The sequence below is a fragment of the Lipotes vexillifer genome, unplaced genomic scaffold (assembly GCF_000442215.2).
Source record: "Lipotes vexillifer unplaced genomic scaffold, Lipotes_vexillifer_v1.1 scaffold749, whole genome shotgun sequence".
NCBI classification, from domain to species: Eukaryota; Metazoa; Chordata; class Mammalia; order Artiodactyla; family Lipotidae; genus Lipotes; species Lipotes vexillifer.
In genome coordinates this window covers 553,142-573,082 of record NW_006782834.1, presented here as the reverse complement: position 1 = coordinate 573,082, position 19,941 = coordinate 553,142, and the positions used below count along the sequence as shown (strand labels likewise).

Sequence of the window (19,941 nt, the reverse complement as noted above, 5' to 3'; positions counted from 1 at the left end):
GTTATTAAGTAGTGTATTGTTTAGTCTGCATATGTTTGTTTTTTTTACAGATCTTTTCCTGTAATTGGTATCTAGTCTCATAGCATTGTGGTCGGAAAAGATACTTGATACAATTTCAATTTTCTTAAATTTACCAAGGCTTGATTTGTGACCCAAGAAATGATCTCTCCTGGAGAATGTTCCATGAGCACTTGAGAAATAAGTGTATTCTGTTGTTTTTGGATGGAATGTCCTATAAATATCAATTAAGTCCATCTTGTTTAATGTATCATTTAAAGCTTGTGTTTCCTTATTTATTTTCATTTTGGATGATCTGTCCATTGGTGAAAGTGGGGTGTTAAAATCCCCTACTATGAATGTGTTACTGTCAGTTTCCTCTTTTATGGCTGATATTTTTTGCCTTATGTATTGAGGTGCTCCTATGTTGGGTGCATAAATATTTACAATTGTTATATCTTCTTCTTGGATTGATCCCTTGATCATTATGTAGTGTCCTTCTTTGTCTCTTCTAATAATCTTTATTTTAAAGTCTATTTTGTCTGATAATAGAACTGTCGATCCCTTAATCATTATGTAGTGTCCTTCTTTGTCTCTTCTGATAGTCCTTATTTTAAAGTCTATTTTGTCTGATATGAGAATTGCTACTCCAGCTTTCTTTTGGTTTCCATTTGCATGGAATATCTTTTTCCATCCCCTTACTTTCAGTCTGTATGTGTCTCTAGGTCTGAAGTGGGTCTCTTGTAGACAGCATATATATGGGTCTTGTTTTTGTATCCATTCAGCCAATCTGTGTCTTTTGGTGGGAGCATTTAGTCCATTTACTTTAAGGTAATTATCGATATGTATGTTCCTATTCCCATTTTCTTAATTGTTTTGGGTTCGTTAGTGTAGCTCTTTTCCTTCTCTTGTGTGTCTTGCCTAGAGAAGTTCCTTTAGCATTTGTTGTAAAGCTGGTTTGGTGGTGCTGAACTCTCTCAGCTTTTGCTTGTCTGTAAAGGTTTTAATTTCTCCATCAAATCTGAATGAGATCCTTGCTGGGTAGAGTAACCTTGGTTGCAGGTTCTTCTCCTTCATCACTTTAAATATGTCCTGCCAGTCCCTTCTGGCTTGCAGAGTTTCTGCTGAAAGATCAGCTGTTAACCTTATGGGGATTCCCTTGTGTGTTATTTGTTGTTTTTCCCTTGCTGTTTTTAATATGTTTTCTTTGTATTTAATTTTTGACAGTTTGATTAATATGTGTCTTGGCGTATTTCTCCTTGGATTTATCCTGTATGGGACTCTCTGTCCTTCCTAGACTTGATTAACTATTTCCTTTCCCATATTGGGGAAGTTTTCAACTATAATCTCTTCAAATATTTTCTCAGTCCCTTTCTTTTTCTCTTCTTCTTCTGGGACCCCTATAATTCAAATGTTGATGCGTTTAGTGTTGTCCCAGAGGTGTCTGAGTCTGTCCTCAGTTCTTTTCATTCTTTTTTCTTTATTCTACTCTGCAGTAGTTATTTCCAGTATTTTATCTTCCAGGTCACTTATCCGTTCTTCTGCCTCAGTTATTCTGCTATTGGTCCCATCTAGAGTCTTTTTCATTTCATTTATTGTGTTGTTCATCGTTGTTTGTTTCATCTTTAGTTCTTCTGTGTCCTTGTTAAATGTTTCTTGCATTTTGTCTATTCTATTTCCAAGATTTTGGATCATGTTTACTATCATTATTTTGAATTCTTTTTCAGGTAGACTGCCTATTTCCTCTTCATTTGTTAGGTCTGGTGGGTTTTTATCTTGCTCCTTCACCTGCTGTGTGTTTTTCTGTCTTCTCATTTTGCTTTTCTTACTGTGTTTGGGGTCTCCTTTTTGCAGGCTGCAGGTTCGTAATTCCTATTGTTTTTGGTGTCTGTCCCCAGTGGCTTAAGTTGGTTGGGTGGGTTGTGTAGGCTTCCTGGTGGAGGGCACTAGTGCCTGTGTTCTGGTAGATGAGGCTGGATCTTGTCTTTCTGGTGGGCAGGTCCACGTCCGGTGGTGTGTTTTGGGGTGTCTGTGTACTTATTATGATTTTAGGCAGCCTCTCTGCTAATGGGTGGGGTTGTGTTCCTGTCTTGCTAGTTGTTTGGCATGGGGTGTCCAGCACTGTAGCTTGCTGGTCGTTGATTGAAGCTGTGTGCTTGTGTTGAGATGGAGATCTCTGGGAGATTTTCACCGTTTGATATTATGTGGAGCTGGGAGGTCTCTTGTGGACCATGTCCTGAAGTTGTCTGTCCCACCTCAGAGGCACAGCACTGACTCCTGGCTGCAGCACGAAGAGCCTTTCATCCACAAGCCTCAGTATAAAAGGGAGAAAAAGAAGAAAGAAAAAGAAAGGAAGGAAGAAAGAAAGAAGGAAAGGAAGTAAGAAAAGGAAAAGAAACAAAGGAAGGAAGGAGGCAGGGAAAGAAGGAAAGAAAGAAAGAAAGAAAGAAAGAAAGAAAGAAAAGATAAAATAAAATAAAGTATGATAAAATAAAATAAAGTTATTAAAATAAAAAATTATTATTAAGAAAAAAACTGGGGCTGTCCAGTGGCTTGACCAACTAGAGTGGATGAAAGTCTCAGAACTGTGAGATTTCCTGAGGCCAGGGAGAAAGGCGAGCGCCAGATGATGGGGTTTGTACTTTATCCCATCCGAGGTAAAGGTGAGTCATGGAATCGATGCGCATTGGTAGATGTAGTAGCAAAGAACTGGGAAGTGAAGTGTGAGGTGCTGATAGTATCTAGTGGCACAAGCTGCTCTTAGGATGCTGGTTAGTGCTAGTCTAAGTGTCATTTTCCTGTGAACGTACTCCAATGTTGTCTGCTAGTTAACAGCAAAGAGAAACCTCAAGTCTGAGAGCAGCTTGTCCTCCTGAGGTTTCAGTCCAATCGATTGTTTTTCCTCTGGTTATTGACAGCTCCCTGCTGCATGCCCTTGTCTTTGGCTTCGTGGGTTGACTGTGGTGAAATGGATTAGACTGCTTTTATTGCCTCTCCGGGTTTAATCAATGCCCAGCAAGCACCGTGTTTGTCCGTGACTTTCCTTTGCCTTTTAATTGTTCAGGCTGTAGGGCTGTTGATGGTACCACGTTTTTGCGCTTGTACCTTGACTGATCAGTTTTTAACTCAGAGCTTATGCTTCTTTGCAGGATGCCACCGTTTGGAAGCCTGATTCATGCCAGAACTGCCGTTGCCATGGTGATATCATTATCTGCAAACCTGCTGTTTGCAGAAACCCTCAGTGTGCCTTTGAGAAGGTATGGTATCCTAACTGTTTTCTAAATGTAAAGTCAGGGAATGGTAGGGTGTTTGCATTTTTCGGTCATCTGGTTTTGACATTTATCCCAATCTCTAATTGCAAGGTTTAGGAAATATAGGAGAGAATTTTAACATATTGTATCTAAGAATATCTTAATTCCTGTTTATTGGGCATTTACTCTGGACCAGGCACTCAAAGTTAAAACTTAAAGGTTTTTTTTTTGTTTTTGTTTTTTAAAGAAGATGTTGGGGATAGGAGTTTATTAATTAATTTATTTATTTTTGCTGTGTTGGGTCTTTGTTTCTGTGCGAGGGCTTTCTCTAGTTGTGGCAAGCGGGGGCCACCCTTCATCGCAGTGCGTGGGCCTCTCACTATCGCGGCCTCTCTTGCTGCGGAGCACAAGCTCCAGACGCGCAGGCTAAGTAGTTGTGGCTCACGGGCCTAGTTGCTCCGTGGCATGTGGGATCCTCCCAGACCAGGGCTCGAACTTGTGTCCCCTGCATTAGCAGGCAGATTCTCAACCACTGTGCCACCAGGGAAGCCCAAAACTTAAAGGTTTTATAGTGTTATCCCATTTAATATTATGTCGGGTAGGTATCTTTATCCCCACTTTACAGATGAGTAAAGTGAAGCCTGGAGATTTTAGGCAACTTAATAGGATTATGCAGTTAATAAACTGTTGCCCAGAGATCTTCCCTGGGTCTGACAGATGCCACAGCTACTGATACTAACCACAACATTTTACAAGCCATTGAACGCATTGAAAGTCAGAATTGACTTCTCAAAGATGATTTTCTGGGCTTCCCTGGTGGCGCAGTGGTGGAGAGTCCGCCTGCCGATGCAGGGGACACGGGTTCATGCCCCGGTTCGGGAAGATCCCACATGCCGTGGAGCGGCTGGGCCCATGAGCCATGGCCGCTGAGCCTGCGCGTCCGGACCCTGTGCTCTGCAATGGGAGAGGCTGCAACAGTGAGAGGCCCGCGTACCGCAAAAAAAAAAAAATGATTTTCTAAAGACATTATTTGTTGTGCAACTGATTGTATCATCTTGCTGCCGTTGGGCCACCTAGGATCATAGGATAGGCTTTGACTCAAGAAATCTCCTGGTTTTTAACCAAACGTGTGAGGGATAGTTCCTCCTTTTCCTTTGTTAAACTTTTTCATTTTTTTGACTACACATCTATTCTGTTAGAATTTTGTTTTTCCACGTGCTGACTCTTTTCTTTTTAAAGTGAATTTACTTACAAAAAAAGGCTTAAGCTTCAAATTTGAACATTTGAAACCCCCTGGAGAAGACCAGTTATTTTCTTTAAAAAGCTTTCTGTCAATTTCACAAGCACAGTTTATTTTTCTAGTTTCATCTCTCCCCACCCCATAATAATTAATCTTGAGTCTTTATGCCGTCTAATGCTAAGAAGTTTCTGTTTGTTTCTAACACGGGAGTGAAGGTTCTGTATACCTTTCAGGGTATTTCTCAATTTCTGCATGGGTATATTTCTGAGAAGCTGTATGTACGTCAAATGTTGGTAAATTTGATAATATTTTGCTGTATGTCGTGAGGCTATTTCTGGAGTAACCACTCCTAAAAGATCTCTGTTTTGCTTGCTGAGTAAATCTGGGCTGGTTTTGTAAGGACCATGAAGACATGCCCTCCTCCACTTCACGTGGATAATTATGGCATCATGGAAGAAGCACTGAATTAAATGTTAGAAGACGTAGGCGGTATTGCCGAAAACTAAACGTGTTCTATACCAGGGGTCAGCAGACTAAATGTGGCCTCTACCTGTTTTTGCATGACTTGTGAACAAAGAATGGTTTTTACATTTTTCAGTAGTTGGAAAAAACCAACAGAGAACAGTATTTCGCGATGTGAAAATTGTATGAAATCAAGTTTCAGTATCCATAAATAAAGTTTTATTGAAACACAGGCACACTCATTTATTTAAGTATTGTCTACAGCTGCTTTTGTGGTACAATGACAGAGTTGTGTAGTTGTGATGTCGACCATATGTGGCCCCCAAAGGCTAAAATATTTACCATCTGGCCCTTTATAGAAAAAGTTTCTGACCCTTGTTCTATACCAAGTGTGATTTTGTCCATTCCTAATTTGTTCTTCTCCTGATTTTTCTCAGTAAATGAAAACTCCCTTCTCCCGGTCGCTTAGGCCAGAAAACTTAGTATCATCCTCCCCACTTTCTTCCACATCCCACATCCAGTACATTAGCAAATCCCCCAGCTTTTCCTTCATGAAACAATACACTGCAGATGCAACTTCTCTGCTTTTACTCTGGTTCAGCCTATTATCTTTTTTTTTTTTTTTTTTGCCTGCATTCTCCCTGTAGCCTCTTAACTTGTTTCACTCTTTCTGTCCTTGCCTTTTTCACTGTAATCTTGATATAGCAGCCAGGGTGATCCTATTAAAATTTAAGTCATCATGTTGCTTCTCTCCTTTAACCCCTCCAATAGCTTTTGATGGCTTCTCTTCTCACTTTGAGTAACTCCTCGCAATGTCCTGTAAAGTACTGCTGTACCCTCTGATTAACTGACTAGTCTCCCCGCTCCCTCTGCTTCAGACACCAAGCCTGCTTGCTATTCGCTGGATTTGTGCCAGGCATACTTCTGCCATTAGGGCCTTTGCACCCTGCTGTTCCCATTGAAATTATCTATCTATCTATCTATTATCTATCTATCTATTATCTACCTATCTATCTAATCTATCTATTTTGACCCTTTACTTCCTTTAAGTCTTTCTCGAATGCCATTCTTTTGAAATTGCATTCTCCGCCCCTTACCACACATTTCCTATTCATTTTCCATGCTTTATTTTTCTTCTTGGCACTAACTACTGTCTGACATAGTCTATATTTTACTGATAGTTCTTGTTTACTTTTTCTTTTTTTTTTTTTTTTTTTTTGCCTGCATTCTCCCTGTAGCCTCTTAACTTGTTTCACTCTTTCTGTCCTTGCCTTTTTCACTGTAATCTTGATATAGCAGCCAGGGTGATCCTATTAAAATTTAAGTCATCATGTTGCTTCTCTCCTTTAACCCCTCCAATAGCTTTTGATGGCTTCTCTTCTCACTTTGAGTAACTCCTCGCAATGTCCTGTAAAGTACTGCTGTACCCTCTGATTAACTGACTAGTCTCCCCGCTCCCTCTGCTTCAGACACCAAGCCTGCTTGCTATTCGCTGGATTTGTGCCAGGCATACTTCTGCCATTAGGGCCTTTGCACCCTGCTGTTCCCATTGAAATTATCTATCTATCTATCTATTATCTATCTATCTATTATCTACCTATCTATCTAATCTATCTATTTTGACCCTTTACTTCCTTTAAGTCTTTCTCGAATGCCATTCTTTTGAAATTGCATTCTCCGCCCCTTACCACACATTTCCTATTCATTTTCCATGCTTTATTTTTCTTCTTGGCACTAACTACTGTCTGACATAGTCTATATTTTACTGATAGTTCTTGTTTACTATCTCTTTTATTCACCGTGTATCCTCAGCACCTACAATTACACCTGATACATGGTAGGCACTCAATAAGTATCTTGTGACTGAATGAATGAATACATGAGAGATGAAGCTAGAGAATTGGTAAGTTCAAGGTTATGGAGAGCCTTGTATGCTGCATTGTGGAGCTTGGAATTTTATTTTTAAGGTGATAGCATACTAATGAAGGCATGTGGGTAGAATGGCCAGCTTTTCTTTTTGAAAGATCTTTCTGGTTTTTCAAAGGTAATGTGAAATATTGGAGATGAGGAGATCCGTTCAGAGGCTGTAGGAATAGTCCAGATGAGAGGATGAGTACCTGAATCGGGGCACTGGTCATGTAGGGATCAAGGGGAAGGGCAGCCTCAATAAGTACTTAGGGGATAAATCAGCAGAACTCAATGAAGGTAGGAGGGTGAGAGAAAGGAAAAGAAAAGGTGACTCACATATTTATGGCTTGATGACTAATTGGCTGGCTGAGCCACGAAGTGATATTGAGAATATATGAGAATGAGGAAAAGCATCTTATCTGGGAGGAGGACAATGATTTCAGTTTGGGGCACATTGAGCTTGACGTGTTCGTGGAAGAGCCAGGTGGATATGTCCAAAAGGCAGCTGGATGTCTGAGTCTAAAGCTCAGAGGAGAAGACAGAGTTGGAGATATAATGTGGGTGTCATTAGCAGGGAGACAGTAGTGTAAGCCTTTTGAATTAATGAGCTCATCCAAAGAGATTGTGTGAGAAAAGAACACAAGACCAAGGGTGGAATTTGGGGAGCACCGTCATTTAAGGGGAGGTGAACATAAAAAATGGGAACTTAGGAAGATTAAGGAGACAATTAGAGAGATAAGGGGTAAGAAATGATCAGAGGAGAGAGCAGTGTTGTGGTAGCCAGGAGAGGAGGGAGTTTCCAGAAGGAGTTTGTATCAACAGTGTTGATCCCAGGTAAGGAAGTAAGTGGGGGAAGAATTTAATATGATCCATTGAATTTGGCAACATGTAGGCCACTGGCGGCCACACTGAAGTTGGTGTCATTGAAGTGATGGGACTGTATGCAGAGGCTCGAGGACTGAATGGGAAGTGGGCAAAGGAAGGCCAAGTATAGGCTACTCCTTCAGGGAGCTTCACTGAGAATGGCAGAAAGAAATGGGGTGTTAGGCAGACACCACCACATCCGTGAAGTTTCTTTGAACCTCCCATCCCCAGCCATCGAGCCTCTTGGGTGGTGTTGTGTGCTTTGTGCTTGCCCTTTTTACAGCCCTTGACCAGACTGCAAATGCTTGTTTGTCTGCTGAAGATGCTTTGTCAGTATTTTTAGAATAACCAAACAAGGGAAGGGAGAAGGTTTTGTTTTGGCTTTTGATATTGCTATGAAAGAGACATGATCACCTTGAGAGGGAAAGGGGGATGACCTAGAAGAGAGAGAGAAGTTGAAGATTTGGGGGATGGGGGAGACAGAGCGACAGAATGATAGAACTGGAAGAGGCCTTTAAAATGGATTTAGTCAGGCTTTCTCATTTTATAGACAAAGAAACAGACTTTTCGTTGTTTGGTCACTTGCTCAAAGATGACAGAGCTGGGGGGCTTCCCTGGTGGCGCAGTGGTTGGAAGTCCGCCTGCCAATGCAGGGGACACGGGTTCGAGCCCCGGTCCGGGGGGATCCCACATGCCGCAGAGCAGCTGAGCCCGTGCGCCACAGCTGCTGGGGCCTGCGCTCCTGGAGCCCGTGCTCCGCAACGGGAGAGGCCACCGCGGTGAGAGGCCCGCGCACCGTGGCAAGGAGTGGCCCCCGCTCGCCGCAACTGGGGAGGGCCCTCGCGCAGCAACGAAGACCCAGCGCAGCCAAACAGAAAAGATACAGAGCTAGACAGTGGCACAGCCATGACAAGAACCTTAGTCTCTGGCTCATGAGCCAGTGTAATTTCTACTCCACCATGTCTTTCCTTGTGTATCTCAGGAACATGTGTTGTTATTCGCATCTGCTGGGTACACTTACATTAGCTCATGGCACAAGTTAATGAATCACCATTGTATCCTAAACTAAATTATTACTGTTATTAATAGTAACTTGGGTTCCTATCATTTTTAAAAAATTTTAAAAAGCCCTTTTACAATGTACGTTTTGTTCATGGATTGACTGGAAATAACCAAGTGTCAGTGGTAGTTCTGCTAGATATTTGTATCTATCTGTCATCTATCTATTCATCCTATTAACCATATATAATAGATTCTGTATTCATATCCTATATCCATATAGAATAGCTAGCTATAGACTTAGATAAGTAAGGTCAGAGAGAGAAACAGAGACAGAGAACGACTGAGAGAAAGAGAACAGAGGCATTTAGAACATTGACTGTCTAACCCGGCCCTGTCAGAACCAATCTTCAGGATCTCTGAATAACATATATACAAAGAGGACAATGCCATGCAAAGGGGCACTGTATTACATTGTGGGGTTTCGGCTGCAAACTTCAATGCAGATAGGAATAGTGTTTACCCAATCAAGCTGTTGTGAGAGATCATATATATATATATACACGACATATATCTATGTATATGTATACACGCACACACACATACGCTTAGAAGAGTACCTGGCTATTCTAAGTACTCAGTTGTAGCTATAATTATCACATGATCATCATCGTTATTGTTAGTTGATTCCTTTAGATCCTAGGCAAGCAATCTTCATTGATGTCTCTTGCCCAAGTGGCCACTTCCTAATGCTCCCAGTGCAAAGCCTGCAGGGCAATAGGCTTATGTGTTCCCTGCAGCCCACAGCTCACAAGGCTATGCAAGGTTACATGGTTAGGTAGCAAGAACTCCCTGTCTTTCTTTCTCCAAGTGCCACATGCAGAATTCTTTGCTCCTCCTGTAGCCCCAAATCACCTCTTTCATCTTCCAACAGAAGTACAATAGGTAGATGCAAGATAGGGAACATCCACTCACAAATAAAGAATATCATATCTATAAAATGAGTTTTGAGGGCCAAATCTGAAGACCAGTTTTTATATGACTCAAAGACAACTAATTTGGGGGCACAAAATATCTCTCAGAGTCCTCAATTTTGCCTGCCCTTCTCTCCCTCGCTCCCTGCTTCCATATTAGAATACAAACAACTCTAGGATTATCTCATTTTCTGTCTGGATGCTTAGTGGTAATTAGGTTAATGTATTTTCTATATTTACTGTCTTAGTGGAAGTTAGACAAGTGTAGGTAGGTTCTACTTGGGGTTCAGAGGGCACTTTTGTGAATAGTCATTAATGTTGCGCCATATGTACAATTTTATAAAATCCCATATCATATAAGTTTTATCCTTTATTAAGCAAATAAGAATTTGGTGATCACTGTTACTGATGTATTTACCTGCTTAGTGGATTAACAGTTGTGAAATAGTAGTCCCATTTCCCACCCACTCTTGAGGATGTAGTTATGTACAATTAACATTCTCTTGTAGGTACAATTCTTTTTAATGGAAGCAGCCCCAAATAACAAAGAAACATTATGACTTACATATTTTTTTGAGTCTACCAGCTGAATTCTTTGTAGGCTTTTATTCTGTGGACAAGTCATGATTTCCTGGTTAATTCAGGATCTCCTACCATTTTTGATCAAAATCACTAATTACCCGTTCTGCCACATCTCTGGACTTGAGGAGATGCTACGTGGAAGAGCAGGTTGAGTCAGAGTGTCTAATAGAAGGATTGGGCCCCAAAGACACATGTATGTGCCATAGTTTTAATAATCTTGGATAAACAGATCCTTCACAGTGGCAAATAGATGGTTAGTTAACATGTGACAACTTCCCAATAAATCCTAAGGTATCACGTGGAGGCCCATTCCCTTGATAGTGTCAGGTATTGATAGGAAACACAATTGCAATTATAGAAACCCTGATAAACAATGTAGATCTTTATTGGAGCCCAGGAATTCTATCCAGCTCCCCACAGTACATGTGCAACCTCCACAGCCATGCTGTTTCCTCTCCCCGCTCTGTCCTTCTGTCACCTGACCCTTGTGCTTTGCTACTCTGTGTCCCAGGTAAAAGTGAAAAATTGAACTTTAGCTCCCACCCCCCCGCCCCCGCTGGCTCCATCAGGCATCTATCTATAGGATGTTAGAAGACCTGCCAGCTCTGTGGCCCTGCCCGCCCAAGTCTTCTCTTCTCTGTTTTAGGGAAATAGAGCTCTTATCTCACCCCTACTGCTTTTCTGGTGTGACACTCAGATGGAGCATTTCTAGTGAATAAAATTCTTCACTTCATTACATGTGAAAAGATGTAGACAGTTTACAAGGAAATTACTGTCACAAGGGGGTTCATTTTATCTTTGAGAGAAGCTCATCTTGACAGAGAGAATCCTTTTTGTTAGTGTGTTCTGTTTATCCTGTTTATTGTTGTCACCCATGGAAACTCATGAGAGTTAGTGAATCTGATGTGACTGTTCGTTGCTGCTATTTTACACTGAGCTGTTTTTAAATGCTCAGGGGGAAGTGCTTCAAATACCCGCCAACCAATGCTGCCCTGAGTGTGTGCTGAGGACTCCTGGATCTTGCCATCATGAAAAGAAAATTCACACGGTAAGTATTTTCTGACCCATGGTTGATTCAGTGTCTGTAGATCATTGACAAGGTAAAGCTGACAAGAGAGGATTTTTTTCCCCCTTTGTTTGGACGGTGGAGGACCTTAAGCTTGTTTGACTTTCCGTGGGCATTTAGGTTTCTTGAATAAGATTAAAACTGTCCTATTTACTGACCCACTGTAAATATTTGTCAGTTGAATTCGTGTCTGTATAAAGAGTAGTCTGAGAATGTTGATGATGAAGTTGTAATGCTGAATAATAAAAGGGCCACCTTGCCTTTGTGTACCACATACATTTTTTCACTTGATTTTATAAACAACCCTGAGTAGGTGAGTAGAGCAGATGTTATTACTCCTGTGTTAAAGATGGAAAAGTAGAATTGCAAAGACTATAAGTTACTTGCCTCATATATTACCAATAAGTGGTGTAACCTGGCCTAGAGCCCTGGTCTTTTGTTCCTCATTCAGGGTGGAGTTTCTAAACTTCAGCACTATTAATACTTCAGGCTTTGTCGTGGGGACCATCCTCTGCATTATAGAATGATTAACAGCATCTCTAGCCTCTACCCACCAGTTAGTATCCTCTGAAGTCCTGACAGCCAGAAATGTCTGTAGGCATGGCCACGTTTCCCCTAGGGGGCAAAATGAAAATGCTCACCTCCCCCCCATTTAGAACCACAGTACTAGAAATCAACCCTGAAGTTCTTTTATTATACTTTCTCATTCCAGATCCTGTAGGATTAATTTAGAGATATTAAATACTGATTTAAAAGGACTATTGCAAGGTTTATAGTAGAAAGTATGAAAATGGGATGGCTACAATTCATCTCCACTCATGCCTACATGCTCCCCCGAGGCAGCAGGTGAAGTTGAATGTGTTAGAAAGAGTCTCTTTGCTTTAATCTTCATCTTCCACCTGACACAAAACTTTCCCCAAGTTAGTGTCTCTACCCATTCAGGAGAGAGCATAGGTTAGCCGGATTTGATATACCTACTCTAAGCTGCTATTCAGTGTGTGTACCTAAAACTCCGTGAGTACAGTGCACTTGCCCCGTGGGACAGGATCACCTCACTTAAGCCACTGTCTCCACATTACCCGAGGAAGCCACTCTTTCACTTCTGCACAATGTATTGCTGAGTGATACCCAAGCAGGATCTGTGCCTGCATACCATGTATCACCTCGTGCTGCTTGATTCAGTCTGCATTATGTAGGGTGGTGGAAACTTCACACGCCACACAAGAGGATCCCTTGTGAAATGTAAAGTGCTGAAGGGCAGATTGGTGACGGAATCAATGCCAGTTCATAATGGTTGGAACAGGTGTGTGGTTCAAGGTCAAAAATCTCAAACTGAATCTTTCAAGTGAAAGAGCCCTAGGATCCAAAATAAGGCCAGGATCTGGGGGAACAACAGACATCTCAAATAAGAGGTGGTTCCAGGGACATGAGACATCAGAGTTCAATGACTCTTTGCATGGCCACTCTAATGACACTTGTCATTTGCTTGCTTGCGTTATGTTCATGCACACGTGCAATCTTCTTATATTGAATTAAGATTTCTGAGAACATTGACAATATTTTGTCTACCTTCATAGTGAGCCTCCTTGCCTACCACCTAACCTGGTGAACTTTTCCCAGAGTAGGTGCTCAATAAACATCACGACTCAAACAATGAGTAAATCCCTTCTCCAGCTTATCCATGTCCTTGTCCCAAGGGCAAGGTCTTAGACCATGTTGGTCTTAGACCAACTGACCTGTGTGGCGGGCAGTTCAGGGACCACAGATCTGCTGATGGGTTAATTAGAAATCCGCTTGGTCTCCTGCTTTTTCTGGAAGAGTTTAGAAAGTCCTTCTCCCTGCCTCCCTTGCAATTCACCCCTTCGGCTCTGACACAGTCCATGGGAAGCTCTAAACTGGGTAAGATCATGTCCATGCCTTGCTTTCCCATATGCAACTTTCAGGATGTACTCCCCTGAGGAGTGTTACAATTATATTTCTGGTACTTGATGTAACTGAGAAAAAGCCTGAATTTCAGGAATTGTAGTTTGAAGGGAAAAAAATCTCTAGTGGTCTACTTCTTCAAATAGAAACAGAAGAATGATTTTTTTTTTAAGTTGAGACAAAATCCTCGAATTTTAGTCTTAATAAAGTGAAAACGATCATGTTTCTTGTCTTCCTGTTCTCCTTTCCCCACTTTCTTCACCTTTTTAGATTCTTGCCAGATTTTTCTTAATATTATTCATTTCCTTGAGTGGGTTAAATGCTTGTCTGGGTTGGGTCTGAATCTCCCCTTGTCACTTGCATCACTAGGTTTTTTCCTGAATCTTGGAGGCTTTCCTGTTTTGCCCCCTTGGCTTGCTTGGGAAGCAGTTTCCAGAGCACCTTCCTCTCCCGCCGAACAGCGGTAATCCTCTCTCTTTAGCCTCTGGCTTGCATCCCATAGGACGAGTTATGGAGACTCTGTCCCAGTAGTTATGAAATAGTCTGGTGCTTTAAGAGCTTTGGAATGGTGAAGTGGAAGCTTTCCCCTAAAAGAGAGATTTAGAAGAGGCTTTAGGATAGAGCAAGTGTGGCGGGAGGGGCACCTGTTAAAGTGATGCCGTCCCCAGAGAATAAAGTTGAAGAGAAGGAAGGTCAAAGGCGGGTTGAGCTCAGGGCGGCATGGAGAGGCCACCTTTAATGAAACAGCCTCGCCTCATGAGGGGACCTCTTTTGCTGGCATTGTGGGCAGCACCTTGTACAGCTGACGTTCCAGCAAGTCAAGTCCCCACATCGTCTCTGGAGTGAGGAAAACACCTGAGCCTTTTGGCTGACCAGGTTATTTAAGTTTCGCGTGGGCTCATTACAGCCAGCATTTGGGTGACTATTTCATCCATGACCTCCCAAAGCTGTCCTTTCAAATTAGCTTTTGGATCTCTGCCCAGCCTTGCCAACCAGTTAGGGAGACAAGCCTGAAATATGTTTTCCTAAAGAGTGTTGGAATGAGGTTTCCCTGTTCTTTTCCCCACAAATTAGCCTGTGAAAGGGAGGAGAAAGGACCTTCAACCCCTCTCTTTTCCTCTTTACTAATTTAATCTCAGCACCAGATAATGTCATGTCTTAGAAGATGGTGCTTGGAGATTCACTGAAAAAGAAAGTGGCAGGTGGTAATGCCCTAGTGCCCGCATCCGATCGAATACAGGAGTGTGGAGGGAGAGGTCTGCTTGCTTTGCCTGTCTGTGAGGCTGAAAGGAGAACTAATTTATGCGTGTGAGGCAAGAACTGAATACTGAATTCTGCAGCCTTGTTCTCTTCAAAGTAGAGGATGTAATTACAATATGCATGGAACATCCCCAGGTATTTAGTATTCTGGATCTATAACATCATAACAGGAACAAATTATAGGAAGAAAAATTATTTTTTTGTTCTGTCAGTAAGCCAGGCAAATACTTTATGAGCTTATCTTTCCTTTGGACTTATGTCAACAGCCAAGCCGACTTGTTATTTGGCTATGCAGAAGAATATATATAAGATATTGTCTGCAGAATGTGCTTTTGGCCAGTGTCAAAATCACATGTTTTCAAAAGGTATTAATGGTATTAAGATGGCACAGCTACAACACAGGTCTTGTGGGAGCATTGTTTTGTGTATGTATTATTTCTTGATTTTACAGAGCTTTCTTTGCTTGTTACAGAGCTCATAAAAAATACAGCTTTTGTAAATAAGTATAGAAAACACTGTGAAATTAAAAAATATCTACCTGTCATCTACCTACCTATCTATCTATCTATCTATCTATCTGTCTGTCTATCTATCAGCATGTACCAAACCCCTTGATCTCTGGTCTCCCTCTGCTGAGAGAGGTGCCACTGATTTAGGGATAAGAGTAGGAGATGAAAATGGAGGGGACTCATGTGACTTTTCTCTAAGAGAGAGGTGAGAATACTTCCTTTCCATCATTCTGTGCACTTTGGATCACTGTCTGGGCTTCTGTGGCTTTGACATCTAGAGTGGAGTCTCCCTGATGAATGTTCTTTGTTATTCCCATAATTCTTAAGCTTATTGTGAAGGGAGAATCCCTTGCTTAATTTTATGTCTCTTGAGTCAGATAATAGATTCACATCATTAGAGAGCTTGAAGGTACCAAAGAGATTAGTTAATACAGCCCTCTCATTTTACAGTTATTATAATTAATTTTTGTGGCCTCATCTGAGAGTTGGTATGATTTCAGATGTTTAAGAAATGACAGTTAGTGTTTCTCAGTAGTGACAAAAACAAGCTCTTGTTTTAATGAAATGTCTAGATGTTTAGAAGCAATCTCCTAACTTTTAATAGAATAAAGACATTCACTTCAAGATGTTTTATAAGCAGCTTTCAAATTTTACTTTATTTAAGATATGCAAATGATTCATTGGACATTTTAAACAGTACTTTGCTCTCTGATGACTAAAGTGAATATTTGTTTACTGGTGAAAATTTGGAAAATAGAAAAGTATTCAAGCAGAAAAAAATCCACTAGTAATCTCTAAGCTATGAAAACCACTATTGCTTCCTCAGGTATTTTTTTGTTGGGGGGGGCGGCTGGCAGTGAATATGGGTGGATCGATCGATTGATAGATAGATAGATAGATAGATAGATAAAGATGTTTTTACATGATTGTAATTATACTATGTATACAGTTTATATCTTGCTTTTTTATAAAACATTATGTTGTAAATAGTTCCCCAGCATACTCTTGCAGAACATGATTTCCTATTACTAGGCACTTGGGTAGCTTCCAATATTCACGAAAACATTTCCAATTTCACTATGAAGAACAATGAGATGGAATTCCTTGTATTGAAACTTTTTGGTGTGTCATTGATCATTTTCTCCAGATAACTTCTTAAACGTGAAATTAGTAGGTCAAAGCATCTAAAGATTTTGAGTATTGAAGCTGTGACATCTGTGGTCATTAAAATTCAATTTTAAGTTGTGTCTAATGATAAACCAGTGGGACTGTCATGGATAGTATAGCTTCTTTTCGGGTCTGATTACCTAGGGTAGGCCCCGCCTGGCTGAGTTGTTCCAGGTGCTATCATGAGAGAAGGCTCTGTGTAGAATTCCACTCCATTGCAGCTTCACTGACAATAGCTACTATGAATTTTCAACACTTTCCATATCTGATATTAAAAGATATTATCAAATTTTATTTTAAATAATATTTCTTTGCAGTTAATAAAGTTGAATATTCCATAAGCTTGTTGCTGTTTTTTTCCATTGGGATTTTTTTTCTTTTTCTTTAAATTGAGTTATAGTTGACTTACAATATAATATTAGTTTCAGGTACACAGCATAGTGATTCAATATTTTTATACATCATGAAATGATCACCATTATGAGTCTAGCTACCATCTGTTATCATACAGAGTTATTACAATATTACTGACTATAGTCTCCATGCTGTACATTACATCCCCATGAGTTATTTATTTTATAAATGGAAGTTTGTACCTCTTAGTTCCCTTCACCTATTTCACCCCCACATATCCCCTCCACTCTGATAACCACCTGCTTGTTCTCTGTATCTGAGCCTGTTTTCGTTTGGTTTTGTTTATTCTTTTGTTTTGTTTTTTAGATTCCATATATAAGTGAAGTCATACAATATTTGTCTTTCTCTGTCAGACTTATTTCACTAAGCATAATATCCTCTAGGTCCATCCACGTTTTTGCAAATGGCAAAATTTCATTTTTTATGGCTGAGTAATATTCGTGTGTGTGTGTGTGTGTGTGTGTGTGTGTGTGTGTGATGGACACTAGGTTAGGTTGCTTCCATATCTTGGCTATTACAAATAATGTTCCAGTGAACATTGGGGTGCATATATCTTTTTGAATTAGTGTTTTTGTTTTCTTCAGATAAATACCCAGAAGTGGAATTACTGGATCATATGGTAGTTCTATTTTTAATTTTTCCTCAAAAATTAAATCTGCATACTGTTTTCCAAGTGCCTATATCAATTTACATTCCCACCAACATTACATGTGGGTTCCCTTTTCTTTACATCCTTGCCAACACTTGTTATTTCTTGTCTTTTTGATAATAGCCATTCTGACAGGTATGAGGTGATATCTCACTGTGGTTTTGATTTGTATTTCCCTGATAACTAGTGGTGACTAGTGATGTTGAACATCTTTTTGTGGTCCTGTTGGCCATCTTTATGTCATCTTTGGAAAAATGAATATTCAGGGCCTCTGCCCATTTTTTAATTGGACTTTTTTTTAATTGAGTTGTATGTGTTCTTTTTATATTTTGGATATTAACACCTTACAGATGTATCTTTTTCAAATATTTTGTCACATTCAGTGGGTTGCCTTTTCATTTTGTGGAGGTTTCCTTCACTGTGCAAAAGCTTTTTAGTTTGATGTAGCCCCATTTGTTTATTTTTGCTTTGTTTCCCTTGCCTGAGGAGACAGAACAAAAAAATATTGCTAAGATCCATGTCAAAGAGCGTACAACCTGTGTTTCTTCTAGGAGTTTTATGATTTCAGGTCTTATATTTAAGTCTCTAATCCATTTTGAGTTTATTTTTGTATATGGTATAAGAAAATGGTATAGTTTCATTCTTTTACATGCAGCTGTCCAGTTTTTCCAGCATCGCTTATTGAAGAGGTCATCCTTTCTCTATTGTATATTCTTGCCTTCTTTGTTGTAGATTAATTGACCACAAGTGGTGACCTTATTTCTGGGCTGTCTATTCTATTCCACTGACCTATGTGTCTGTTTTTATGCCAGCCCCATACTGTTTTGATTACTATAGCTTTGTAGTATAGTTTGAAATCAGGGAGTGTGATACTGCCAGCTTTGTTCTTCTTACTCAAGATGGCTTCAGCTATTTGGAGTCTTTTGTGGTTCCACAAATTTTAGAACTATTTGTTACAGTTCTGTGAGAAATACCGTGAGTATTTCAATAGAGATTGAGTTGAATCTGTAGATTACTTTGGGTAATATGAACATTCTAACAATATTAATTCTTCCATAGCATGAGCACAGCATACCTTTCCATTTCTCTTTCAGTTTTTTTCATTGATGTCTTTTAGTTTTTAGAGTACAGGACATTCACTTCCTTAGTTAAATTTATTTGTAGGTATTTTATTCTTTTTGATGCAATTGTAAATTGGATTGTTTACTTTATTATTATGCAATGACCACATGTATTTTTTTTATTATAGTCTTTGTTTTAAAGTCTGTTTGTCTGATCAGAGTAGTGCTACTCCAGCTTTCTTTTCATTTCCACTTGCATGGAATATCTTTTTCTGTCCTTTCCCTTTCAGGTTATGTGTGTTTTTAGATCTGAAGTGAGTCTCTTGATTGCAGCATATAAATGGGTCTTTTTTTTTTAATCTATTCACTCTATATCTTTTGATTGAAGCATTTATTCCATTTACATTTAAAGTGATTATTGGTAAGTATGTACTTGCTGCTATTTAGTTAATTGTTTTCTGGTTATTTTGGGTACTTCTTTGTTCCTTTCTTCTTTTAGTCTCTTCCCTTGTAGTTTGATGATTTTCTTTTTATTTTTTGTGTATCTGTTGTAGATTTTTGGTTTGTGGTTACATTAACGTTCATATATAAATTGATTGATGTATACATGTGTGTGTGTGTGTATATATATATATATATATATATATATAGCTATTGGTTTTAAGCTGATAGTTACTTAAGTTTGAACACATTCTAAAAGCACTACATTTTTAGTCCCCCCCACATGTTTTATGTTTTTAATGTCATGTTTTACATCTTTTTACTTTGTATATTCCTTAACTACTAATTGTAGTTTTAGTTGATTTTACAGGTTTTGCTTTTCAAATTTTACTTGCTTTTTCAATAGTTGATCCATTACCTTTACTATATATTTTCCTTTACCAGTGAGATTTTTTTTTTGTTCATATATTTTCATATTTCTAGTTATGACCTTTTCTTCTCTGCTTAAAGAAGACCCTTTAACACTTCTTGTAAGGTCAGTTTAGTGGTGATGAGATCTTAGTTTTTGCTTGTCTGGGAAGCTCTTTATCTTGCCTTCAATTCCGAATGATAGCCTTACTGGGCAGGGTATTCTTGGTTATAAGTTTTTTTTCCTTTCAGCACTTTAAATATATCATTCTACTCCCTTATGGCCTGCAAAGTTTCTGCTGAAAAATCAGTTGATAGCCTTATGGGATTTCCCTTGAATATTATGCATAGTATTCCTCTTGCTGCCTTTGAAATTCTCTCTCTGTCTTTTGCCTTATTAATCATGATGTGTCTTGGTGTGGATCTCTTTGGGTTCATCTTCTTTGGGACTATTTCCTTCCCCATGTTAGGGAAGTTTGCAGCCATTATTTCTTCAAATAAGTTTTCTGCCCCTTTCTTTCTCTCTGCTCCTTCTGAGATCCTGATAATGCAAATGTTTGTATGCTTGATGTTGTCTCAGAGGTTCCTTAAACTACCCTCATTTTTTAAAATTCTTTCTTTTTCTTTGTGCTGTAATGATTGATTGATTTCCATTAGTCTGTCTTCCATGTTGCTTATATATTCTTTTGTAACATCTAATCTGCTCTTGATTCCCTCCAGCATATTTTTCCTTTTAAGTATTGTATTCTTCAGTTCTGTTTCTTTT

The 19,941-nt window shown here is 39.6% G+C and overlaps 1 protein-coding gene across 1 annotated transcript in view; it reads left to right on the top strand.

The window, feature by feature from the left end:
- The window catches only part of FRAS1 (Fraser extracellular matrix complex subunit 1), a 452,432-nt gene that overhangs the window by 162,025 nt on the left and 270,466 nt on the right, over window positions 1-19,941 (top strand). Inside the window, exons 3-4 of the mRNA XM_007455407.1 lie at window positions 3,147-3,254; window positions 11,233-11,325. Of these exons, the coding sequence (XP_007455469.1) occupies window positions 3,147-3,254; window positions 11,233-11,325 (201 nt within the window). The remainder of the gene's footprint in view (window positions 1-3,146; window positions 3,255-11,232; window positions 11,326-19,941) is intronic.